Raw genomic sequence first — 27,459 nt, forward strand, 5'->3', positions numbered from 1 at the left:
GAACAGATGCTTATGAGACTCTCTGACTTTAGAGTCTATTAAAAGGAATGGATTTTAAACATAGTGTCCTAAATAGCTGTGTTCTCCAGCTGTTTGAGTAATTTCTCTAAAATTTTAAAAAGATGTTTTCTGTATTTAAAAAAATGAGATGAGTGAAGGCTGCAAGCTATGGTTCAGAGAACAGGGGGCACACTAAACAGCTTCTCTTTTTTGCTTCCTTGAGTGTGTAACGCTGCTTCAAACTGGTCAAGATTTGTGAATGACATTTTTCTGAAATCTGGACCTTTTTAGTGAGATTTGACATTAGCGTAGAACGTATTTATGCTAGTGATTGGAAATTCCGGATAAGATTCCAAGGATAAACAGAGTGCCCTAGAATTGTGAAGACATTTAGAGGTAATACGAAAAACAAACTAAATTTAGGCATCTGGAAGCCAATAGTTGCCCAGCCCATGTTGTATTGTGCAACATTTGGAAACAAGCTAGTTTTAAAATTTTCCAGGTTCATGTTTATCTCTCTTACCACATCTACCTACCCCACAAAGACCATTCACCAATAAAATATAAACACTCCTTCAAAGCGTGTACGTATACACACACACACACACACACACACACACACACACACACACACACACACACACACACACACACACACACACACACACACACACACACACACACACACACACACACACACACGTGTGTCATAATGACTGGCAGAGATAAAATCATTTCCTTCTCTCTTGGTCTTGAACTCTACTTAGCAGGCCTCCTGAGGCTCTTTGCAGATGTTTCTGTTTTGCAAGACAGTGGGAACTTCATGAGCAGAATTTCTTTGCCTTCTAGCTGCAAATGTCAGTCTGGCACGAGTGCTCATCTGGGGAAAGGTTTCTAGAGTTGCGAGCTTAAGGTCTACCAGGTCAAGCAGCCCAGCGGATAATTTGCTGACACACCGCTGTGCCAGAGTCCCATTATACAGTGCCGTGAGAGAACTTCATTTTCTCCTTTGCAATCCAAACAAAACGTAGCTGCTGGATGCAGCGGCTAGGCTATTGTGTGCGCCTGTGCCTCTCTGTCTGTCTGAGTGTGTTTCTGTTTATACAGACCTTTATTTTTATTTTCTTAGTGGGGTTGAGTCTTGCATGGTTTCTGCCCTAGGCAAGCAGACAAATACAGACACCGCTCTGCCAGCAATGACTCACCCATAAACTGTTTCACATAACTTGACACAGTGCAGACATGCTACTTATTATTAGCAAAACGCCCGTCACTGTGACAGGCAAAGGGTGCACACAGAGAGCGAGCTTGCGTTTCACACTCCAAGCTCCCAGGGATTCCCTGGCAAGGGAGAGGCCTCCAAGTGTGAAGAGTGGAGAGCCAAGTTTTGTTCCTGCTATGGTGTACTCCCCATGTGTGGGGCTGTAGTAGAGAACAGCAGCCATAGGCAACGGACAGAAAGCAAAAAGGGACACAATGCCTGAGAACTAAGCCGCCCTCCCAGAAACCGTAGTGCCTGGGGTGAAAGGCAGGTTTTGCCCTCCCTCCCGCTCAATTTTACCTGGGATATCAGTCTGTTTACCATGACCTAGGGGCCTCTTTGTGCCGCAGACGTATGAGCAGACTCCTAGCCCTTCATCTCCACAGCCCCACCCTGCGTTCCGTTCCTTAGTCACTTTAGATTTGAGCTAGCCCTTGACAAAAACTGGCTGTGTACGATAACGCTGGGTGTGGGAAGGAGAGATTTGCTACTTCATTCGGAAGAACTTCTGTTGTTAGGCTATAACCAACCCTTGTTTGTGTAATCAAGCAGTCCCAAAAAGTAGGCATCTGTATCTCATCAGACATTCAACCCATGCCCAGTTACTTGCTAAAGGTTTTCTTTAGAATAGTCTTCAAATGCATCATTTGCTTAAAGTGGGTTCTAAAACCATTGTCTCTTGCTTAGACTTTTCTGGGTATTCTGCCCCTCTCAAATCTTTGTATAGGTTCTCTATTTTTGCATGTATTGGTATGTTGTTGTTTTTGTTATGTGCTGTTGAGTTGGAAACAACTTATATAAACTCTAATAGAGCTTTCAAGGTAAGTTAGATATTTATGGAGTGGCATTATCAGTTCCAGACCTCCAGTGAGTTTTCATGGCTAAGTACAGATTCAAACCCAGACCTCCTGAGTCTTAGTCCATCACTCCATCCACTGTAATACACTGGGTATCTTTGTATGTTTTTATACTGAATAATAACAGTTTATTTTTATACCGAACATTTAAGAATCTCACCATTCCTATGGTCTAAGCAACTTATTAGGAGTCATCATCTTTACCCATATATTGCAGTTTTGCAGAAACACAATTTATTTTGCAGCAGCATACTAACTATGAATCATGTTGAGAAATAGAGCAGTAGAATTTTCACAGAGTTGGGAGTCTAACTCCTGTTACAGGAGTTTGGGGGATGGGTATGACATTTTTCTTTGGCATTTGCTTTACACAGGCAGCTGTCTTACAGCCTCATTTTCCTGGCTGTATATGGAGGTTGAGAAACATTTTAGTTGTGCTGTAAAATGTCTTTGAAGGCATGTCTATATATTCAGATTTAATGCACATTATTATTAGCATTCTCTTTTTAAAAAATACTATGCTTTTCAAAAAGGGGACATTCAAGTAATCTATTTCTCTGTGAATAGCACAGATTTATATTGGATAAAATCATTGCTAAGCAATTTGAGGCCAATGCTTTTTCTATTGCTGTTGTTTGGTTTTTAAAATCTCTGAATTACAACATAGTACTTGGACTAAAGGTTCCAACTATGCTATTGACTTAAAGCATGTTTAATTTTAATTGCTCTTAATCTATGTGTATGATTTGATATTGTTTGCAAGTCTGAGGTCTCACGGTTCTCCTGCCTAACTGCTGCAATTCTCCAAACACTTAGTGCCAGGTGGAGACAAGCTTGTTTGGAAATGACTTCCTAGGGGTGAAACCTCATAGAAGAAATAGTAAAACAAAGGTTTGCTGAGGCTTTCTAAACTGAATTTAAAACACTTGCAAGCATTGGAACTGTACAGTACTTGCACTCCGCTCTGGTAGCACTCTCCTAATTTGGAGAGGGACCGTCTGAAGTGGAGAGCTGCCATTAGACATGTGGAGAACCTCTGCAGCTATGGAAGTCTCACTGCTTCAGACTGTTGCTCTCAAATGAAGAGTTACATTGCAGTAAGGTAGGGCTCCAGCATTCCTCTCACCCTGCATGTTCTGTTAAAGCAGTACTTCCCAACTTCGGGTCCCCAGATGTTCTTGGACTACAACTCCCAGAAATCCTGGCCAGCACAGCTAGTGGTGAAAGCTGTTGGGATTTTTATTCTAAGAACATCTGGAGACCCAAGGTAGGGAACTGTTGCATCAAACCATTTTAGAATATCTGGGTAGGATTCATATAATCACACTGAAGTAGGATACATTTCAAGCTGACCAGCTGTACCTCTAGATGCTGCACTACAGCAGTTAACCTATTGTCAACATGGAATGGTCCAAGTTACCTCAAGTCAAGTGTCTCCCATTTTGAGCTTGCTTGGGTGTTCATCATGAGATCATCAAGAAAGGCCTTTCCCACAGTTGTACCACCACTGCAGGTGCATTTGGAGGAGACACAGGGGAGGGCCTTCTCTATTCTTGCTCCCAGACTCTGGAACTCCCTCCCATGGGAGGCCAGGCTGGCCCCATCTTTGCTGTCCTTCCACAAGCAGGTGAAGACCTTTCCCTTCACGCAAGCCTTCCCTTAATGACTTGGCTGCCTGAGTGGGCATTTTAAATGGATTCTTACTGCTTTGGATGTGTTTTTGGTATTGCTTTTGTTTGCCTTTTTCGTTGTGGTATTTGCTTGTTCCTCTTTAGTATTTGTATACTTACTGTTTTAGCTTTAAATATTATCTTTTAGTGATGTAATCCACCTTGGATCCTTTTAAGGAGATTGAAAGAGTAAAACTATTTTAAATAAATAAATAAATGTGAGGAATATGAGGGGTAGTTGTATATCTGTCATGTGTATTTCAGACATGAATGTGGGCCTCTGTTCCCTTGTGAGGTTATTTATGTATTATTATTTTTTTGCTGTAGATCCCAAAACTGCTGAAACAGAAGATGAAATCAATTCAGAGTGGGAAATTAAAACAATCACCAGTTCACTGAAAACATACTTGAGGTGAGTGAGGAAGTTGCCACCCACCTGCACATGACTTCTTTTCTCAGAAGTTCTCCAAACTTATTTTCCTTGACTCCCTCATCAGATGCCCTCTTCGCATCTAGTTTTGCCATGCCTGTTGGTCCAACAGAACTATGTCAGATTCTGGTTTTTTTCAGTAGTGATACAGAAGAGAAAATGTGAGTGCTGAGCTTAGAAAGTTGTGTTATCCTGCATCACACCACTGGTTTATCTGTTTGTGCAGGAGTTCATGCAGAAGCTTTTTTTCAACCTTATCTGGAGTTTGCTAAGCATGTGACGCACCCTTGCATATTGCGTTAGGCCAGAATTTACCCCTGTTTCGCCATCCACTTGTTCTTCCCAGCAAAGCAGAGGCTTGCCTTCCAGCAGTATTTCCATAAGCCAAGCTAAATAGCCAGACAAAGCCTGGCTACAGAAGACATTAGAATTGGAAGAATGGGCATTCAGAGGGTAGGAATTGTGGCCATTAGAAGGATTAATCAATATGCATGCTTCCCTGATGATTCTGTCATGCAACTCCCTCCCTACGGAGCCACTGAGCAACACCCATGTTGCTTGGGAGCCATTTGGTATAACGCACATTATCAAGAATCTTGTGCAGCAAAGGGCTTGCTCACTGCAGTACATGTCAGGACGTCTTGACAGATGCTGTCATGATTTATACTTTACCCGCTTGGCCAGAGGCACTCTGACTTTTGCGGCAAGCCATCCACTTTCACATTCCAGTGTTTTTACTGTCAGAAAGCAACTCCTCCCTCTTCCCCTGGCACAGCAAGTCATTAATTCCTCAGGGTTTCCCAGCAGACGCTTTAATTTAATTATTAACACAGAGCACTGCTATAGGTGCATTTTAAAGTATATGGAATGGTATAGCTTTAAAATTTGAATTGGGAGGCGTGAGGATTTATTTGGCAGGAGGTCATAAGCCATAAATATGATAGGGACACCCAATCCCAGCTACAGCCACTGTCTATTTTTATTTTCTACTCCCTTCATAATTTGACAGACCTTTCTAGACATAGTAGAAGCTGTCCAGTGGAGTACAGGAGAAAATAATACACTCCTAATAAAGCAAACTGATTTTGGCAAATGTTTTGTATTCCTCCTAATGAGAGATGTTGCTGTGTCTTAGATGGGTGTCTGTGAGGAGACTTGGAATAGGGCTGAACATTCCCTCATGCCTACAGGCCAAAGGTGCTGGAGTTTCTGGTTCGTTACTGAGGTCTCGAATTATTTTAAGCTAAAATTTCACCCCAGTTGAGGGAAGGAAATTCAGCACATTCCAGGTCAATACTAGGAGACCTGAGAGGTAATCCATTACAATTGCTAGTCCTAAAATATAGTTACAGGGAGATATCAATCCTTTTAACCATCTAGGAAAGCTGTAATATGAAAAACAAAATACCCAAAGAATTTTATAAGTTATATTACAATAAATTTGTGTTTGATATGAAATGCACCTCTAGCAGGGAGCTGAAGACCTGTGTGTCTCTATTATGTGTAGTTGTAAAATGTGTTCATGTTTGTGCAAATCACGCTGGGTTGATAAGATCATTGAGCTGTTCAGCCTTGGGCAAGCTACACAATCCCAGACCACCCTCAGAATCTCTTCTGAGTACTCTGTAGCTCGGAAGACCCTGGAAAGTGTTGCCATGAGCTGGGATTGACTTGACAGTATGTAATTACTATTTTATATTCAGAGCAAGCAAGTAAATTAGATGGCTGTGAGAAACTTGCCCAAAGCTTGCTCATGGCCTTAAAGGCTGCCAGGGAATTAACCCCAGAGCTCCCTAACGACTCAGAAACCTATATGAGCTGACACAGCATGACTCTGATTTAACTTACAGACTCGGACTGTATAGTAAAGATCTTGCAGGCCATAGCCTTGTCACCAGAATGTAGCTATCTTTTAAGTTGTGAACATCAGCAAGCATTTGGGATAATGGATGAATGTAAGTGATGATAGTTTGGCTTGGATAGCCTTTCCCTTTTACCGTGTCTCTGCCTTATTTCTCCTTGTGTTCAAAGAGATTGGAGCAATATAGATCCTCTCACTGCTGGTATCAGTAATAAGGAGAAAAAGATAGCACAATGCATGTATATTGACATGCAGCCAGTAAAATGCTTTCATATCAAATGTATGATGGGAACATCTCTTAATTTTATTGGCCTATAGCAGAAACCATTGTAAGTCCTCACTATGATTATAATAATTATGTGCTGTCAGGTCAGTTTTGACCAATGGCAACCCATTCCAGGGTTTTCTAAAAATTGAAATCACTTGTTTCAAGTGGCAGTGTGTGCTGCAAAGAACAAAAATGAATAACACGTTGAACACATGAAATTTTAGTAATTATATACCGTATTTGCTGGCATATAAGATGACTGGGTGTATAAGACGACCCCGACATTTCCACTCAAAATCTAGCATTTGTTATATACTCGCCGTATAAGACTACCCCCCCTCTGCCTTTTACCCTGCCGGAGGGGCCAAAGAGGGAGGAGAAGGAAAGCAAGTTTCTGGGGCGGGCTACCAGCTGGCCCGATGCAGAAGCTAGCACCTGCTCGCTCGCCCGGCCTTTGGAAGTCTCCTTGGGAGCCCGGCGCAGCAGCGGTGCTGGCAACAAGTGGGGTGGTGCTGGCTTGTCGCAGGCGCCGTTTGCTTGCCAGCTTCTCTCCGCCCGGGCAACATGGTGGTAGGTCACGGGGAAAGAGGCGGCGGTGCTGCTGCTGCTTTCCACAAGGGCAACTGTGCGAGGAAGTGACTGAGCCGGTGGGGACCGAGCTCCCCCTGCTTCCCAGGCTGAGCTCACCTCTCCATGCTGCTTCCTGCTGGGCCACGCGGTGCCCGAGAGCCGGAGCCGCCCGCTGTCTCCTCAGGAGAAGAGGCGCCACCTCCGCCGCCTCCTCTTCCTCCTCCTCCTCCTCCTCTTCCTCGTTCACCTCTCCTCTTTCCTCCTTGCGCTACGTGCTGCCCGCTCTGGGTGCACCTGGTGTATAAGACAACCCCCCACTTGGAGGCATGTTTTTCAGGGCAAAAAAGTTGTCTTTTACACCGGCAAATACGGTACATTAAAATCTTCCAAAGCCCGCCGTGTTCTTTAGTGTGGAGAGCGAGAACATCTGGTGATACTATCTCATCTTTATCATATTTGGCTTGCCTGTTCAGTTAGAATAAAGTCCAGAATAACTTATGGAATTATCATCATTTTCATCCTAGAGTTATATCATTTTCTTAGTCATGCAGGATCTTTGGTATGTGAATTCAAACACTGCTTGAATTACACAAGTCATTTTAGCCATTTTATGCTGAAATTTTGTTAAGTTTTAGATTTTCCTCCTTTCTTTTGCTCCTAATCCTGCAGTGTTGTGACTTCAGCTCTTGAATGCCAGCTAGCCTAGCTGTTTTCAAGAGCAAATGTTATAATGCTGCTGGTAGCATTTAGATGTGCCCTATATAATTATGAAGAGATTTTTATTGTAATGACATGTTCCCAACTGTGATGTATTTTCTTGCTTTGATTTAATTATGCTGTACTCTGTATCCCAGAATGCTCCCTGGGCCACTGATGATGTATCAGTTTCAACGAAGCTTCATCAAAGCAGCAAGTATGTCATTTGTCTTAACCTACTGAAGGAAATACAATCTTCTGTGAATAATATAGTGTAACTTTTAGTCTCTTACTAACCATTAGCGCAATGAGTTCTGCACAAAGGAATGAAATTATAATGCAAAAAGAATGATGCAAAAAGAGAGCTTGCTAGAGTGGAAACATGATCACATCTTACAGAAATATTTTGTTGCAAAAAGCATAGGTGTAGTTACTTGTTTTTTACTTATATTTTTGAAGCATTCTAAAAATTCTAGTCACTTGTCAAAATGGCCCCACTGATTTCCACTTCACATCTGATTCAACAAATCACACATACTTGTGGTTGATGACAAATACCTTATTTTTGCTCCATAAGACGCACTCCCCCCCAAAAGTGGAGGGGGAGTCTGTGCGTCTTATGGAGCAAAGGTGGCAATTTCACCCCCATAGACCCTGTGGGGGGAGCCTTCCAAGGGTCCAAGTGAGCCTTCCAGGACCCTTGCGGGGCTCCCCCACCCCCCATGGGGCCAGCGGGGGTGAAATCGCCAGCTTCCAGGACCTTTTCTGAGCCTTTCAAGCCTCACAAAAGGTCCTGGAAGCTGGTGATTTCGCCTGTGCTGGCCCTGTGGGTGGTGTTGGGAGCATCACAAGGGTCCGAGTGAGCCTTCCAGGACCCTTGTGACACTCCCCCACCCCCATGGGGGCAGCATGGGCGAAATCGCCACCTTCTGGGACTTTGAGGCGTGGGAAGCTTCAGAAGAGTCCCAGAAGGTGGCAATTTTGCCCCCTCTGACCCCCAGGGAGGCAGGGTGAGTCTCTAAAGGGTCCTGGACCACACCATAGAACCCTTTGGAGGCTCACCCTGCCCCCCCGCCGGGCCAGAGGGGGCAAAATTGCCACCTTCTGGGATTCTTCTGGGGGTGGGGTGGGGGGAGCCTCCCAAAGGTCAAAGTCTGCCTTCCAAGACCCTTGGGAGGCTCCCCCCACCCCCACAGGGCCGGCAGGGGAAAATTGCCAGCTTCCAGTACCCTTTTGAGGCTTGGGAAGCTTCAGAAGAGTCCCTGAAGGTGGCGATTTTGCTCCCTCTGGCCCCTGGGGGGATGGGGGGAGCCTCCCAAGGGTCCAGGTTTGCTTTCCAGGACCATTGGGAGACTCCCCCCCACTCCCCCGATGGGCCCGGAGGGGCGAAATTGCCACCTTCTGGGACTCTTGAGTCTTGGGAAGCTTCAGAAGAGTCCCTGAAGGTGGTGATTCCCCCCCTGTGTCCCCATGGGGGGCAGGGGGAGCCTCCAAAGGGTCCGGGAACACACCCTAGGACCCTTTGGAGGCTCCCCCACCCCCCCACGGGGACAGAGGGGGCTAGGGTGTGTTCCATAAGACGGACCTCTCCATAAGGCTCACCAAATTTTTAGGAGAAGAAAACAGATTAATTTTTCCCTGTTTTCTTCTCATAAAAATTTGGTGTGTCTTATGGAGAGGTGCGTCTTATGGAGCGAAAAATATGGTACTTATGAAACAGACAGTAAAATTGGAAAGTTGCATTAATTTTTGTGAGGCAGCAGTCCCCAGTTTATTTTCTATCCATTGTCTATCAAAGAACTAGAATCTGAGTTCCTACCCATGTTGTTTCCTTAAAGACAACATCTTTGTCTTCATGTGTTAAGGAGACTGGAAGGTGTTAGGAGAATGGTGGTTTAGCTATGTACTCAGATAAGTCACAGAAAACCTCATTGTTGTCATCATCATTGTTCTACAATTGACATATCCTTTGGTGCCTCAGGAGCCATCTTACATGCTGTGCAGCAAGAGGAATTTGGGGTGGGGGGGGAGTTGGAAGCATCTTCCCTCCATGAGATGGAATTTCATTTGCCATTTCATTTTTAACATGGGCATAACCTGCGTTATAGTGGACTTGCCTCTGCTCTTGCAACCCCCAATTATGTGTGGTCTTCCAAAATGATGTTCTTCGGGGTGGACATGATGGAGGTGGCAGTGATTTTGGGCATCTGTGAATGTTCATAATTCCTTGAGTTAGGTACTTGTAAATTTTCAAGCATTTTGAGAATGAATGTCACAATGCTTTTGCAGAGTTATATTCTATTTCTCTATTTAAAATGTATTGTTCCAAGATATAAACATGTGTATGTGTGTGTGAGGGAGGGGGAGGGAAAGGGAGAGTAGTACTCCCTTAAGATAAGTCTGAGTTTTTCTACATACGCCATTAAAATATGCTGATCAAATTTGTTGATCTTTGCAGTCATACAATCATACATCCTTATATTGTATTTCATTTTATTATTACTGTTTTAGTGAATATTTCTCTATTGGCATTAAAAGAAATCTAAGGATTAAAGGCTGCACTGTGCTGTCAGTTGTCCAGTCTTTGAAACCAAAATGAACTGTGAAAAATACTTTGTTTTGTTGCAGAACTGGAGAATCAAGAATCCAGAGTCTCAGAGATCCACAGCCTAATACACAGGCTCCCTGAGAAAAACAGACAGATGCTCCATTTGCTCATGAATCACTTGGCAAAGTAAGTATACTGGCTTCAATAAACTTTTGGCTTTTTGTTTACTGCCTTCAAAGTGGAAAAATGAAGTAACCGTTTAAGAGTATGGATACCTTTCCTGTTTTCTGCATTTGGTTTAAAACCATACACACGATTTCCTTATTCAGAATGTAGGTCGGGTGAACTAGTCCTTCTGCCACAGATTAATCTTTCCGTGAATGCATGTCTACTCTGAGAACAATGTTATTCCATGATTTTGCCAAGTTGCCTGGCCACCCATAAAGCATGCACACTTCTAGATTTTTGGCCACTCACTGCAGAATAACCAGTCTTCTTTAATATGAAAGTTTGACATCCTTAATCCCAAAAAATTCCCAACTGAAATGGGGGTGTATAATCTCCAGACTTCAAAGGAAGGTACCTCCAAATGCCAGATGCAGGGGAGGGGTATCAGGAGACAGGCATCTAGTTGCCTTGTGTGATCCCAGAGGCATCTGGTGGGGCCACAGGGAGATACAGGGAGCTGGACTAAATGGGTCCTTGGCCCCAGCAGGGCTGCTCTTAGGTGCTTATGAAATCTACCTAGCCTTTTCAGATTCTCCCTGCCACATATTTGTGGTGCTGCGCAGTTGTTTTGCAACAGGCATGTGAGGTCAAAGATCTGTTCCTTGTTTTGAAACAGGCTGCTTCTACAAGTAAGTCACATTATAGAAGATTCAAGAACAGCATTCAGAAGGGAGAGAAATAAAACCTATACCTTTGCTGCAGCTAATACCAGCTCTGGTATGCACTGGCAAATCTACAAATGGAGGTTTCCCTGGGTCACACTGCTGGTCCAAGTCACCCTTAATGTGATTGGGTTTAGCCCCACCTGCCCTTGAAATGTCAAGGATATATCCATGCAACTTTGACATCACATCTAGTTTGACTGCTCTGTGCTCATGGTGGGAAAATTATAAATAGTAACATCATCTAGACATATTCCGAAGATCAAATGTTAAAGCATAAGTGGACTATTTCATGGCAGTGCATAATAAAACAAAATTGGCAGAGTGTTTGTAGTGCAGTTGGATTTTATGCATCTACTCTGAAAAATGTATTTCAGTGGGGTTAGCAGGTGTAACCCCTTCATAGGTTGCTACCTTGTCGTGGCAAAGGGGCTTGAGTAGTTCAGAGAAGCTATGGGCTATGCTGTGCAGGGACACCCAAGACGGACAGGTCATAGTGGAGAGTTCTGACTAAACGCAATCCACCTGGAGCAGGAACTGGCAAGCCACTCCAGTATCTTTGCCAAGAAAACTCCATGAACGGAAACAAAAGACTAAAAGATATGATGCTGGAAGATGAGCCCCTCGGGTCAGAAGGCGTCCAACATGCTACTGAGGAAGAGCGGAGGACAAGTACAAGTAGCTCCAGAGCTAATGAAGTGGTTGGGCCAAAGCCGAAAGGACGCTCAGCTGTGGACGTGCCTGGAAATCAAAAGGAAAGTTTGATGCTGCAAAGAAAAATACTGCATAGGAACATGGAATGTAAAATCTATGAACCTTGGTAAGCTGGAGGTGGTCAAGCAGGAGATGGCAAGAATAAACATTGATATCCTGGGCGTCAGTGAACTAAAATGGACGGGAAAGGGCAAATTCAGATAATTATCATATCTACTATTGTGGGCAAGAATCCTATAGAAGGAATGGAGTAGCCCTCATAGTCAACAAAAGAGTGGGAAAAGCTGTAATGGGATACAAAAATGACAGAATGCTTTCAATAGGAATCCAAGGCAGACCTTTCAACATCACAGTTATCCAAGTTTATACACCAACCACCGATGTTGAAGAGGCTGAAACTGACCAATTCTGTGAAGACTTACAACACCTTCTAGAACAGACACCAAAGAAAGATGTTCTTCTCATTATAGGGGATTGGAATACTAAAGTCAGGAGTCAAGAGATAAAAGGAACTACAAGAAAGTTTGGCCTGGGAGTTCAAAATGGAGCAGGGCAAAGGCTAATAGAACTTTGTCAAGAGAACAAGCTGGTCATCACAAAGACTCTTTCCCAACAACACAAGAGGCGACTCTATACATGGAAATCACCAGATGGGCAATAACGAAATCAGATTAATTATATTCTCTACAGCCAAAGATGGAGAAGATCTATACAGTCAGCAAAAACAAGATCTGGAGCTGACTGTGGCTCTGATCATCAGCTTCTTCTAGCAAAACTCAAGCTTAAACTGAAGAAAGCAGGAAAAAAACACAGGGCTAGTCAGGTAAAATCTAAACCAAATCCCTTATGAATACACAGTAGAAGTGAAGAACAGTTTAAGGAACTAGATTTGGTGGACAGATTGCCTGAGGAACTATGGATGGAGGCCCATAACATTGTCCAGGAGGCAGCAACAAAAACCATCCCAAAGAAAAAGAAATTCAAGAAAGCAAAGTGACTATCCAATGAGGCCTTCCAAATAGCCGAGAAGGGAAGGGAAATAAAATGCAAGGGAGATAGGGAAAGTTACAGAACATGGAATGCAGACTTCCAAAGAATAGCAAGGAGAGACAAGAGGGGCTTTCTTAAATGAACTGTGCAAAGAAATAGAGGAAAATAATGGAAAGGGAAAAACCGGAGATCTGTTCAAGAAAATTCGAGATATTAAAGGAATCTTTTGTGCCAAGATGGACGTGATAAAGTACGAAATGGAAGGGACCTCACAGAAGCAGAAGACATCAAGAAGAGGTGGCAAGAATACACAGAGGAATTATATCAGAAAGATTAGGATATCCCGTACAACCCAGACAACGTAGTTGCTGACCTTGAGCCAGACATCCTGGAGAGTGAAGTCAAGCGGGCCTTAGAAAGCATGGCTAACAACAAGGCCAGTGGAGGTGATGGCATTCCGGTTGAACTATTAAAAATTTTAAACTGTGAGTTAAGGTGCTACACTCAATATGCCAGCAAGTTTGGAAAACTCAGCAGTGGCCATAGAACTGGAAAAGATCAGTCTGTATCCCAATCTCAAAGAAGGGAAGTGCCAAAGAATGCTCCAACTACCGTACAATTGCACTCATTTCACACGCTAGCAAGGTTATGCTCAAAATCCTACAAGGTAGGTATGGCCACTGCTTGTTTCCCCAAACCCAGAGCTCACAAAGGCAAACCAAAACACCTTCTGACACGCTGCCACCAGCTGATCTCCTTATCAACTTACTTTACTTAGAAAAGATTAAGGTCCATTTGGTATTGACTTTTTAATAGAACAGGTTTATTGATTACAGTTGGTTTCTGGAACAATTCATAAGCACAATCTTCAAGTTTCATCAAGCTTCAATATTAACCTTCTATAGTTATTATCATGGTTTACACTCAGACTAATCACTCTTCAGACCCCAAACTATCCTTCTCTCTCTGATTCCTAACACAGACTGAACTCAGACTCAACTGACTCCTCCTCTCTCAGGCCCTGCTTTTAACATTTCTATCGGCCCCACCTCTTAACCACATTAGCATATAACTCATGAATAATACATAACTTATTACATAACTTAGGGTGAACGCTACATTAGGCTTCAGCAGTATGTAGACCAAGAACTCCCAGAAGTACAAGCTGGATTCCGAAGGGGCAGAGGAACTAGTGACCAAATTGCTAATATGTGCTGGATTATGGAGAAAGCCATAGAGTTCCAGAAAAACATCTACTTCTGCTTCATTGACTACGTAAAAACATTAAAGAAACTAAGATCATGGCCACTGATCCCATCACCTCTTGGAAAATAGAAGGGGAAAATATGGAGGCAGTGACAGATTTTACTTTCTTGGGCTCCCTGATCACTGCAGATGGTGACAGCAGCCACGAAATTAAAAGATCCCTGTTTCTTGGGAGGACAGCGATGACAAACCTTGACAGCATCTTAAAAAGCAGAGACATCATCTTGCCGACAAAGGTCTGCATAGTCAAAGCTATGGTTTTTCCAGTAGCGATGTATGGAAGTGAGAGCTGGACCATAAAGAAAGCAGACTGCCGAAGAATTGATGCTTTTGAATTTTGGTGCTGGGGGAGACTCTTGAGAGTCCCCTAACTGCAAGGAGAACAAAGCTATTCATTCTGAAGGAAATCAACCCGGAGTGCTCACTGGAAGGACAGATTCCGAAGCTGAGGCTCCAATACTTTGGCCATCTAATGAAAAGAGAAGACTCCCTGGAAAAGACCCTGATGTTGGGAAAGGGTGAAGGCAAGAGGAGAAGGGGACGACAGAGGACGAGATGGTTGGACAGTGTCATCAAAGCTACCAACATGAATTTGACCCAACTCCAGGAAGCAGTGGAAGACAGGAGGGCCTGGCGTGCTGTGGTCCGTGGGGTCACAAGGAGTCGGACATGACTTAATGACTAAACAACAAAGCAGGTGTAATGGTAATGTCCTTAGCAATGAGTTGAAAGGAAATCTCATTCATGTAGAATTTACTGACAAATGCTCCCACTGCATACGGGCACACTGAATCCCACATTTTAAATGTTATGTGCATAATTTATTTTTATAGGCATGAACATTTTTCTGTGCCACAGGGATGGTAGATTTGTGGGTTATAGTGGCAAAACAGATCCAAATGACTCATGGAAATTACTTCCCCTATTATAACTGCCAAAACACTTATTTGCTTAGTTTTGAAGGGAAAAACATCTGGAATGACTAAGCAGTTTTATGTGTCAGTTACAGGAGATAGTAGGCTGTGACTTAACCATGCACCTCTCCAAATTGTGTATACAGGAATAACAGGTTATAAATACCACTCTGGAACAGCAATATAAAATGATGGCAGAGGGGATAAACAAAGCTGGAAATGTGCTTTAAAGACGCAGAGTCCTCTTGCTCTATTTTAGTTTCTGTGTACAGGGACTCACTACATGAAACACTGATTCCATATGCAGAAGTAATACACTCTTAAGAGGAAAAGCCTATCTGTTTGTTTTAACACGAGCTTTGTCTCAATCTACATTTGACAATTAAGCTGATTTTCATTACAGTGGGGTCTTGACTTGAGAACTTAATCCGTATTGGAAGGCGGTTCTCAAGTCAAAAAGTCTGTAGGTCAAGTCTCCATTGACCTACAGTGCATTGAAAACCGATTAATCCCGTAACAGGCCGTTTTTGTTCCATTTCGGTTTTTTTCTGGTCTGTAAGTCAATTTTCAGTCTGCAAGTCAAACCTAAATTTTGCGGCTAGAGAAGTCTGTAACTCAAAAAGTCTGTAAGTCAAGCCGTCTGTAAGTCAAGGGTCCACTGTATGTAGTTGGTCAGTTAGGAAATAGTACAACTTTCTTTATGGGCATGATTCTCAAGTACGTAGATTTGTATTGCTTAGGGGGATAACACGGTATGAGTAAACAATATATTTTTATCTTATCATGTGATCTGATTCTGTGTAAAATAACATGAATGCTTCAGATCCTGGACTGAAGGCATATGGAGTTTTCTTGGGGTCCTCTGGTGATAAATTCACGAGAAAAGGAACATTTGAAAGTAAGAGAAGGGTTTTTGTCACATCTTTGTGAATGTAGTAACATGACTGCTCTTTAATGTAGAGTGATTCTGAGACATATGAACTGCCTATCTACAGTGTCTCCATCTTGGAGGCTTTCAGCTCCAGTGCACTGGCCTGATGGCCATCCTGCTCCTGCTACCAGTTCAGCATCAGCACAAAGCACAACTGTACCTGACTCAGATGACATAGAGATGTATGGCTGAGTTTCATATGACAGCATCTCATTCTCAACCCTTTGGTGACCTTTACCCAGAGGCTTCATATAGAAAGCCTCCAAAAGGCATCTCAACGTGCATTCTGTAGTCTAGTAGGGATGATCCATTTAATACTTAAAAAGCTCCTGCATAGCTTCTGGTGGCCTTTAAAAATAGTATATATTTTTTAATATTAAGAAAATGTGAGGGAATACTTAGAGTGCCAGAAAGGATGAAGACTAGAGATATAGAATTTCCAAAAATTTCCATTTTTTTTCTGGGGGAAAATCCTCCCCCCCCTATTTTTTTTCTGGGGGGGAATGGAAATTTCCAGGATAAAAATGGGAAAAATGTATTTTTTGGAAAAAAATTGAATTTTTTGGAAATTTTATATCTCTAGTCATGATATGGCAGAATTACCTGCCAGCCCTCCTAGGGGGCACAATGGGATTTTTTGAACAATGGCATTGTGCATGTGTGGGGATGGGCAACCTCAAGTGTGCTAGGGGCTACATTTGGTCCTTGTACGACTGTGTGCATCCCATGGTTTCATTTTGACCACCCCATCCCATTCCTGACCTAAGCTGTGCTCCTCTTTGTGAGTATTAAAGAACTCTTGCCATCTGATCCCTGTGTAGCTCTGGGATAAATTCCACACTGCCTTGATTTCCCCTTAAGTAAAATGAGAAGATTACTCTCTGCCCTCATGTTGTGTTTTTTAAAGTATAGAATGTGACAAGATTGTTGATGATGGTGGTGTTGCTGTTGTTATCAGTTATACCAGTAGCTAATTAGTATATAGGTGTCAATATGTGAAATGTTATATGTGTAGAGTGCTAAAACATTTAAGGGGGGGGGTATAAAAAAACACCGCTGGAAATGTACATTGTGCTTTAAAAATGAGATTTGAACAGCACTTTATTAGGAATAGCTGCAAAACAACCAGCCAGCTCTCGAGCTAAGTTTGCAAGCAAGTTCAGTTATGATAATACTTCTTAGCAAAAACAGTTACTTTCATGCTTGAGTTAAAAACTTGGTTTTTCAAGCAAGCCTTCCCTCCAGTCAATTAAGTCTCTCTTACTTTTCCTTTCTTATGTTATTCCATCCTGGTAATCCTTCCTTAAATTAATTGAAACTGCAATTGTAATTTTTATTATTATATATATTTTTTATACTGATCCATTTTATTTTGTAAGCCGGCCCGAGTAGACATGGTCTAGAGGGGCGGGGTAAAAATCTAATAAATAAATGAATAAAATAAAAATTGACAGTCAAGTTGTGGGAGAAAATTGAAAGTATCTGGAAATAATTATTTTGTAATTGGTAAAATATTGCGATGTTTTAATATGATCACAGATGGCGTATTCAGGTATTATAAATCACACCTATTGTAACTACAGTACCATGGTTTTATAGTACCTTGGTATACCAGATCCTTTATTTTACAGGCCTTTATTGCTCAGAGCTTTGAAAATATTAGTCATAATAAGGATGTTTATTGTCGTAGTGGCACCCTGCTAGATTCTGAGTTACAAGCCCTTGGGTTTACACAAAGTGCAAAAACAATGGAAATTCCTAATTAAAAATTCAGTTCTTCAAAAAACCTCTGGTATTTAAAAATGGGATGTTATGCTTCTGCATCCACAATTCAGAATGCCAGGAAATGGCCTGATATTGCTGCACAATATTGTGCCTATATTTGCAGCAGGAAAAAGGATGCCAGGCTTTACATAGCAAAGGGAAGCCTGAATGCTGACAACACCAATGGCAACAGTCAAGATGGTTTATAGGATACTGTTTTGTGCTCACTGTCATTCACATGGCGATACCAAGCAAGCAGAAATCCCAGAAGCAGATTTCTTTTTTCGACAGTTCCCCACTTCACACCCAAACACAAAGCAATTGCACAGGGCTGCTTTTCAACAAATGTGAATGGTCATAAGTTCAAGAGGATGTCCATCTTGACTGCTGCCGTTGGTATTGTCAGCACTCAAGCTGCCCTTTGCTATATAACACTTGGCATTATTTCTCCTCCTGGGAGCATGGACTTGATATTGTGCAGCAATATCAGGCCGTTTTCCGGACTTTTGAATATGAGTAGGGGACAGAGAAAAATGTGTAAAGAGAGTACAGCTGTAGGCCACATCTATACAGTTCTGATGAATTGTATAGATCTGACCAATTCTGACTGTTGTATTTGCAAATGCTTCTGTACAGAAGCAGCATACCCGTCTCTTTTATATGACCTATTGGAAATTACTCATAGTTCAGAATGTAGCAACTGTTCCTTTCATCTCAAAATACAGAGGTTAGCATCCATTGTCCTGGATAAATTTTATAACAGTTTTAATTTATGGGAAGCAAAGTTTCTCTTTCCTTGTTCTAACCTACTGCAGACAAACTTCAGAAACAGAACTGGCAACCCAAGGAAAGGATCCTTTTATCTACTCTCTGCCTGTATCCTTTGTCAGACAGAGAAAAGGACAGTACAGTTTGGCATGTCTGTCTCGTGTGATTGAACAAGTGAGATGCAGCTTGATGCAAATCAGCAAGGAGACCATGCATAGCAATCTGGCAGAGACTACACAGAGGAGCCACACAGATTTATATATTTTTTACATTAAAGTTTCATTAGGCTTCCACCAATCTTCATCTATGCAAAGGATCTGCTGTTTTGTGCTTCAGTCCTTCAATAAAATATTAAGATGTACGGGAAGAATGCTGCACTTTAGTGGATATAATAGCTCTTACAATTATAAATAATGTTGGCTCCTTATTCTTAATGCACTTTCTCTCTTCTTTTAAATGGATAGCAGCACCTTAAACCTGCTCTTTGTAGGCAAAGGCAGTCTTAACATCATGGCTGATGGTCCTCTTAGACAATGCCTGCTAGCAGCTTGCAGTGCAGATAAATTCTCGGTTTGCTCAGCTTGGTGTTGCGACCTCAGGAATGTTCCTTTGTTTCTTAAAGGCCAGGAATCTTTGTTTTCTGCTGTACTAAATAGAAGTGCTTCTGCTGTGTAAAGTAGGTCACTGTGGTATTGAATTGACGCCAGATGTTGAGCCTTGGTGCTTGAAGAAGGAGCTCTGGAATGTCTCGTGACTAGCATGTGTGGGGGGTACTGTTAATGTTGACTGGAATGAATAAAATTTGTCTTTTTCTGCTGGATTTTTTTTTTAAATTGCCACTTTGACTTGAAATTAGGTCATAGCATAGATTATAATTATCTGTTTAACCAATTTCAAAATAGTGTGACATATATACCAAAATCAATGAGGTTATACACAAATATGAAGTGTTAAAAATCTGCTTTGTCTGTATTTCCAAGTGAACATTCTCATATAAATAAGCCTATACTATAAATGGAAAATTTCTTTTACTACTGCTAGGTTGGGCTTTAGCTAGTGTCTAGTGGATAGAGTGATGGACTAGAACTCGGAAGGCATGGATTCAATCCCCGCTCAGCCATGGAAGCTCCCCGGGGGGTGTGGATTTAGTAAAATCACTGTAAATACCTCACTTACCTTGAAAGCCCTATTTTTTTTTGTTGTTTAGTCATTTAGTCGTGTCCTACTCTTCATGACCCCATGGGCCAGAGCACGCCAGGCCCTCCTGTCTTCCACTGCTTCCCGGAGTTGGGTCAAATTCATGTTGGTCGCTTCGATGACACTGTCCAACCATCTCATCCTCTGTCGTCCCCTTCTCCTGTTGCCTTCACCCTTTCCCAACATCAGGGGCTTTTTCCACGGAGTCTTCTCTTCTCATGAGATGGCCAAAGTATTGGAGTCTCAGCGTCAGGATCTGTCCTTCCAGTGAGCACTCAGGATTGATTTCCTTCAGAATGGATAGATTTTTTCTCCTTGCAGTCCTTGCAGACTCTCAAGAGAAAGCACTATTAGGGTCGCTATAAATCAGTTCATACTTGATAGCACATAACATAAGATTGGTCTTTGCATCTTAATTTATTTCAAATAATAATCAGTTTTACTGGTTTTCAGGTTCCCACAGTTTAATACAGCAATTTTCATTGCTGGCTTAATAACATTGTCCAGAATGCTACTGTGTATTTCTTTTAGCATCAGTATAATAGTATAAGTAGTTGTGGTGAATTGCTGCTAATTTATAACTTGCCAATTCACATTACTAGTTGTGTGGAGAATTATGACTGTTATGCACCAAGTCATGCAGGAAGCATCTGGCTAACTAGTACCAATTTGCCACCATGATTTATGCAGTTACTCTTATATGGACATAAACCCTTTGAAGAATTCTGGTCAATATATTTATAGGATGAGACAAAAGAGAAGTGGGGCTAAAGAGAAATAATATTTAAAGTAGAACAACAACTTCTTAGTACTCTTTAAGGGCAATCTCCTCTAGGCATTAGACTAGTCTGTCCCTTTTCATACTGCTGCACATCTCGGTAACTTTTGATACCATGTGCAAGGGTATTTGGGATGACTTTCTGGTCTGGAACTCAGAGGTACTTGGTATGGCAACTCTGGCCCTAACTGGTTGAACATTCCCAAAATGTGGAGCTTTGTGTTTGTGGCTTAGCCACTTTTCCATGTTTATAATTCAGCTTGTTCCTCTATGTTATTCAATATCTCCATAAATCCGTTGGGAAAAGTCATCTAGGATTTGTGGGGTTTGGGTATAATCAAATAAACAGGTGTCTGATTTCATGGAAGTCCTCAGTTGGTGTCGGGATTGGGTGACCACATGTCCTCCATTAAGAAGGATGCTCTTCCATTTGAAGAGTTATCTCCTGTTTGGTGATGTGTAAGTGGCCATCCTACCCTCTCCAGCCGAGCAGGGTAAGTAGAGGCTTTGACTGATAAATGCGTCTAATAAGACCCCTCTTATTTTTAAGTAAAATGGTTTGGTGTGTGTCTGTGTCTCTGTGTGTGCACATGCATGCACGTGCATCATTTTGTTAGACAAGAGGCAAACCACACAAATACTGATATAACCACTGATGAATGGCAGGAAGGATATGACATGGTATGTCAACTGTGTATGAACTTCAGATGTGAGGTCAATTCTAGAAGCAGACATTCTGAAAGCACTGTTCAGACTATTCCTCTGAAACAGCTGGTTGTTGCCTAGCTAGATATTTCAGCAATGCCAGTGATCTCTGTTAATTTTCTTTTTATGTATACTCATTTTCAGTAAGCTGCAGAAAATGCAAGACACAGGGCATAATAGAGAGTTATTAAACACTGTGCCTTATTTATGTGCAGTGTACCGTTTCCCCGAAAATAAGGCCTAACCTGAAAATAAGCCCTAGTATGATTTTTCAGGATGCTCATAATATAAGACCTACCCCCTAAAATAAGCCCCAGTTAAGTGAAACCCAGCCCTCCACCATTGTGCAGCAACCAGAAGATGATGACATGACTATGTTTGAATAAATATAGATTAGACATGAAAAACAAATAAAAATAAAACATCCCCTGAAAATAAGCTCTGATGCATTTTATGGAGCAAAAATTTATATAAGACCCTGTCTTATTTTCGGGGAAACGTGGTACCACAGAAGTGAGTACACCCCTTCACATTTCATAAATATTTTAGTATATCTTTTCGTGTGACAACACTGAAGAAATGACACTTGGCTACAACGTAAAGCAGTGAGTATACAGCTTGTATAACCGTGTAAATGTGCTGTCCCCTCAAAATAACGCAACACACAGCCATTAATGTCTAAACCGCTGGCAACAAAAGCAAGCACACCCCTAAGTGACAATGTTCAAATTAGGCCCAAGTAGCCGTTTTCCCTCCCTGGTGTCATGAGACCCATTAGTGTCACTCGTTAGAGCACAATTTAGGCACCTATTTGGGAGGGAGATCTTTTGTAATGATGAATTCTAGGATTTAGGATCCATGCAGAAATAAATGAACATGCCTCATGCCGTTTTAATTTATATTTATTTATTTATTTAGATTTATACCCCTCCCATTTAGTGAACATACCACTACTCTGGGCAGCTTACAAAATATTATTAAAACCATATAAAAATATAAAATATATTAAAAGAAAACAAAAAAAAACCCCTCCCTCCCCCAATCCTGCCATAAAATCTCCTATCTGGGACATAAGATGGCAGATAACGGGCCAACATAATTTTCCAAAAGGATGGTGCTTGGGAAGGGCTGGGTAAAAAGTCAGGTTTTAATTTGCTTGTGGAAGCTCAGGAGGGTAGGGACCAGTTGCTCCTCCACAGGAAGAGAGTTCCAGAGCAGAGCGGCCTCTACTGAAAAGGCCCTGTTTCTGGTTGATGCCTTCTGGGCCTCTTTTGGAGTGGCCACCTGCAACATTAAAGACTGGGAGGTGTGGGTGGGACAGGAAGATGACCTGAGAGAGAGGCACTCTGACCAGTAACAAGGTCCTAACCCGTAAAGGGCTTTATAAGTTAGCATCAATACCTTGAATTTGGCCTGGAAGCATACTGGCAGCCAGTGCAAGTGAGCCAGAACAGGTGAAATATGGTCAAATTTAGATGTATCAGTGACCAGCCTGGCCACTGTATTTTGCACTTGCTGCAGCTTCCGAACCACTTTCAAGGGCAGTCCCACATAGAGAGCATTGCAATAGTCAATTCTCAAGATTACCAACACATGAACCAGTGTTATAAGGGATCTCCTGTTGAGAAGGGGACAAAAGTGTGCAATCTGCCTCAGATGGAAAAAGGCAGATATGGGCACAGCCAGGATCTGTTTCTCTATTGAGAGGGCCAGGTTCAGAAGCACACCCAGATTTTGCACCTGATCCTTCAGGGGTAGTGTGACCCCATCAAGGTCACCTAACCGACCAGGATGCCCTCCCATCAACAGGATCTCCATTTTGTCAGATTCAATTTCAGCCTATTTGCCCTTGTCCCGTCCATAACCATGGCCAGGCAGTGTTCTAGGGTCTGTACAGTTTCCCCTGTTGAAGAATTAAAGGAGAACTAGGGTTATGTATCATCGGCATACTGATGACAGCGAACTCCGAATGACCTCTCCCAACAGCCTCATGTAGATGTTAAACAGCAAGGGGGAAATGATCAGCCCCCTGTGGAACACCACATTGTAGTGTAGTGTTATTCATGTCCAGATTAGATTATCACTGTACCGTGCTTTACCCTGTGGCCAGAAACAGCAGTTGTCACAAAATATACCAGCTAGAATGGTTTTTATGGCCTACTGTTCAGATCATAGCACAACAACTCATTTGCAAAGGCTTTCTGTTTGATTCTGGGCTTAGTCCAGGGTGCAGGTCACATTAAGATATATGTGGTATGTGTGATGGCTGCCTCCTCTCAGGGATGGTGATGCCATTAGTTGAAGTAGAGTAAGCACCACTTCAGGTGACAGATGCTGGACGGCAGCCACATCTCCCCTGACTATAGTTGCATAATTTCTTCCCATTTCTCTCTCTCTCTCAGTCTCTGATAGTTTTTGATGTTTTTTAATAACCCAGTGAAGAACTTTTTTTTCCATCAACCTTTTAATGTTTTTGAAATAATTTGTTAATCATTTTATATTTGAGTTCTTTATAGGTGACCGATTTGTTACAGACTTTTTGAAACTGCTTAGACTTTAGCCTGTTAAAATGTCTGTTTATGCTTATGAATCAAATTGGGGTACTTTTGAGGGCTGAAAGCTGGCATGCAAGTATTTTCAAAGGAAGGAGTAACAGAAGAGGGGCAGGATCTCTTCTTGATCATCTCAGAGTGCAGGACACACAACAATGGGCTCACAGAAAGCCAAATTTCAGCTAAGTAACAAGGAAAATATCCTGTCAGAGCAGTACAGCAATGGAACCAGTTACCTCGAGAGGTGGTGAGTGCTCCAATACTGGAGACATTCAAGAGAAACTTATACAACCACTTGGCAGATACCCTTTGATTTGTATTCCTGCATCGAGCGGAGGGTTTATTTATTTATTTATTTATTTATTTGATTTATACCCCCGCCTATCGGACCGATGGACCACTCTAGGCAGCTGGACCACTCTAGGGCTGGACTCGATGGCCTTATAGGCTCCTTCCACTGTCATTATTCTATGATAATATGCTGGCAATGGTAGAATTTTCAAAATAATTAATTAATTGGCCATGATAAAGAAGCTATATTTAGTTTTTGGCTTGTCCTCCCCATAATTTGTGGTCACACTTTAAATAATGTCCTCCACTGTTGTTCATAACTGATTCTAGAATATGTCCAGAATTGCTTTGGACTTCATAATACCGCACAGCTTCTTGTATCCTTATCTGTAGACGTTATGCTTAAGAGCAGATCGTTCTCATCCAGGCACTTGCTTTTTTTTCCTTATAAGGCAAAAAACCCCTTCAATGTTGAACATGAGAAGCTTATATATTATACCTGCACAAGCTATGTGCCCAAATTTCTAGGTTACACAGAGTTTTGCCAGAAGCACTCCGCATGATTCAGAAGTTTGTATAATCTTCACTGTTAGATGTTGATCCAAGAAAATATATTGCTTTGTAAAGAATGATCTGTTCCAAATTGTATGCAATTCTGGCAGCATTCTGTATAACTCAGAAATGTTTCCACACTTAACACTTGGTAGGGGCTGGCCCAATTTTGAAAAGTCATCTCATTTTTCAATCCATTATTCTCTGAGACTGATAAGAGTCATGGCCCTTAGGGCCTTCTTAGTGGTAGTGCCTCATCTTTGGAGTATCCTACAGAGAGGTTTGCTTTGTGTCTTTTTAGTAGTTTATGAAATCATTTTTATTTGCTCTGTTTTTTAGGGCTAGACTGGACATGCTGTTTGTAATATAGTTAATCCCAGAGTAGGAAATGTATGAAAAATGAATATCTAATGCAAGTAAGTCTGGGATTTTTTTAAAAAGAGCTTGACAGTGTAATTAAAGTATAGGTATAAATAAAATGTGAGACGTGGTGCTGCTGGAGGTTAAACCGTAGAAGCCTCTGTGCTGCAAGGTCAAAAGAACAGTAGTTGTAAGATCGAATCCACGCGACGGAGTGAGCTCCCGTCGCTTGTCCCAGCTCCTGCCAACCTAGCAGTTCAAAAGCATGCAAATACAAGTAGATAAATAGGGACCGCCTCGGTGAGAAGGTAACAGTGTTCCCTGTCTAGTCGCACTTGCCATGTGACCACGGAAGATTGTCTTCGGACAAACGCTGGCTCTGTGACTTGGAGATGGGGATGAGCACCGCACTCTAGAGCTGGACATTACTGGACGAAATGTCAAGGGGAACCTTTACCTTTATAAATAAAAGCAAAGCACTTTTTACTCATAGTGTTGTGTCCCCACCCCAAAACGGAAGGTCTTTTGAGAAAGGATGATTCTCTGTTTTGTTTATAGCATTCATTGTGTTGCATACTGGTGACCCTAATAGGATTTTCAGGGTAAGTGAGATATTTGAAGAGTTGCTTTTTATCATTTCCACCACCACCACCACCCTGCGAATTTCCATGGCTAAGCAGGGATTTGCACTCTGATCTCCTAAGACCTAGTCTGTGTATTAAATACCACACTGGCTCTCTTGGCATTGATGATGTAAGTGGAGGTACATTTACTTATAGACAATAAGAGTCAATATTAACTTGTGTTGGCTGTATCCTTGTTCTAAATAGTTTGTTCTAGTTCTGTTAGATAATGGCTAACCTTTTACACTCAACATTGAACGTTACGCAAGTGCCAGTGGCTTTGTGTCGCAGCAGTTCTGGTTTTGGCTGTCATTTTCCAGAAGCCTTCCTCTCTTCCCCACCGCACTCCTATTGGCAAAACACTGTGACATACCCCTGTGCTTTAAAAGGGCCATTGTATCCTAGCAGAAGTAGGTTTGCTTCCTCTCTGGTGTTTCCTTTGGATTCCCAGCCAAGGAAGAAGTGAAGAGAACCTGCCCTTGCTTTTAAAGATCATGCCGATGTATGATTGCTGGGTTGTTGTCTATTTTAAAAAGCACAACAAGCAGTGTGACTGAGCGTGGGTGGGGTCATGCTACATGGGACCGATTTTGGGTGAGAAAATGCTGCTCTACTAAGACTGTTTGGGGGTAGGCTGCAACCCACCAAGTTTAGGTACAAGGAGCAATCATCTTGATTTTCTCCTCCAACTCCTGCACTTTACTGCCTCCCCCTTCCCATCTTTTCACCACTGGCACAAGTTATTTCTACCCACTGAGTTGATGCTTCTTGACAAGGCTGTTTTGCTTTCACCACTCTAGTTCCTGCTTATGTTGCTGTTTGGTTGAGCTGTGTATCCAGGAAACAGTTTGAATCCAGCATTGTCTGGAAATTTCCACTGAACTCCAGAGTCTTTAAAAGGCTTCACACTTATTATCTGGGCTTTGTTGCCTAAGCGCTGCCTTCTCTGCTCGCACAAAGGCAGACTTGGTGCTTTGGCCTTCAGTGGGAAAAATGTGTCCTGCTAGTCAGATAGCATTTCCCTCTCTTTGGGGCAAGTATTGTCAATTTGGTACAAAAATACTATGTATTTACTAGAGCGGCAGTAACAGTGATTCCGCTTGCTAACCCATTCCCTCATAGACCAAGGCTCAAGGAAAAAAGTTCTTTAACTTTCTCCTCCTCAATAGAGTAAGCAGCAGCGGTAACTTTGCAAACTGTTCCCCGTTTGTGTATTTCACTTGCCCACTCAAGCTTTTGTTGTTGCATGTGATAAAGGTGTATTGATTCACACAGAGGCATGAAAGCACAGGAGTTTAGCAACTATATAGGATACTATAGTGGATTTCAGATGACAGACTGCCCCCAGGAGTGTCAGTGGAGGGATGAGGGAACACGTGGGCTATCTCTATTTCTAGCTAATTCTCCTTCCTGCTGCCCGTGTGCTTAGTGGTGATGTGTAAAGTTACTGTGCATTCAAAGGGGTTTTATATGTGAACCAGAATAAGTACTGAAATATCTTCCACATGAGGTGATTTTTAGACTAGTTAGGCTGTCCTTCTCAAGTGCATGGGCTGTGTTGTTGGTTGAGGGGTGGGGGGACATTCTGAGCCTGAGACTGTCCCCTCCCTCTTACATTTCCTTTGCATTTCCTTTCATGCATTTCTTGACAACCTTTGCTAAATGGTGATTGAAAGAGTTTTCTAGATAACCTACCCGTATTTGCCAGCGTATAAGACGACTGGGTGTATAAGACGACCCGCCCCCCAACATTTCCACTCAAAATATAGAGTTTGTTATATACTCGCCATATAAGACTACCCCCTCTTCTGCACACCTTCCACACACCAAATAAAAGGTGCTATTCATTGTCACCATTGTACGGCCGCAGCACGACTGCAGCGCCTCCGGCTCACCCCTGCATCTCCCTGTGACTGGCACTAGTGCGCAAGTGCGCATGTGTGAGCTCTGCGTAGACAAGGGGCAGGCTGGAGCGCCGCTGCTTCCCACCGAGCAGAACGGGC

General features: G+C 42.3%; 1 protein-coding gene across 3 annotated transcripts in view; it reads left to right on the top strand.

Moving 5' to 3' along the window:
* ARHGAP26 (Rho GTPase activating protein 26) overlaps positions 1-27,459 on the top strand; it is a 400,569-nt gene that overhangs the window by 218,561 nt on the left and 154,549 nt on the right. For all 3 annotated transcript variants that reach the window (XM_020806318.3, XM_020806326.3, XM_020806342.3), the window contains exons 15-17: positions 4,116-4,200; positions 7,772-7,830; positions 10,242-10,347. In XM_020806318.3, the coding sequence (XP_020661977.2) occupies positions 4,116-4,200; positions 7,772-7,830; positions 10,242-10,347 (250 nt within the window). The remainder of the gene's footprint in view (positions 1-4,115; positions 4,201-7,771; positions 7,831-10,241; positions 10,348-27,459) is intronic.

Source organism: Pogona vitticeps, chromosome 2 (assembly GCF_051106095.1).
Source record: "Pogona vitticeps strain Pit_001003342236 chromosome 2, PviZW2.1, whole genome shotgun sequence".
Lineage (NCBI taxonomy): Eukaryota > Metazoa > Chordata > Lepidosauria > Squamata > Agamidae > Pogona > Pogona vitticeps.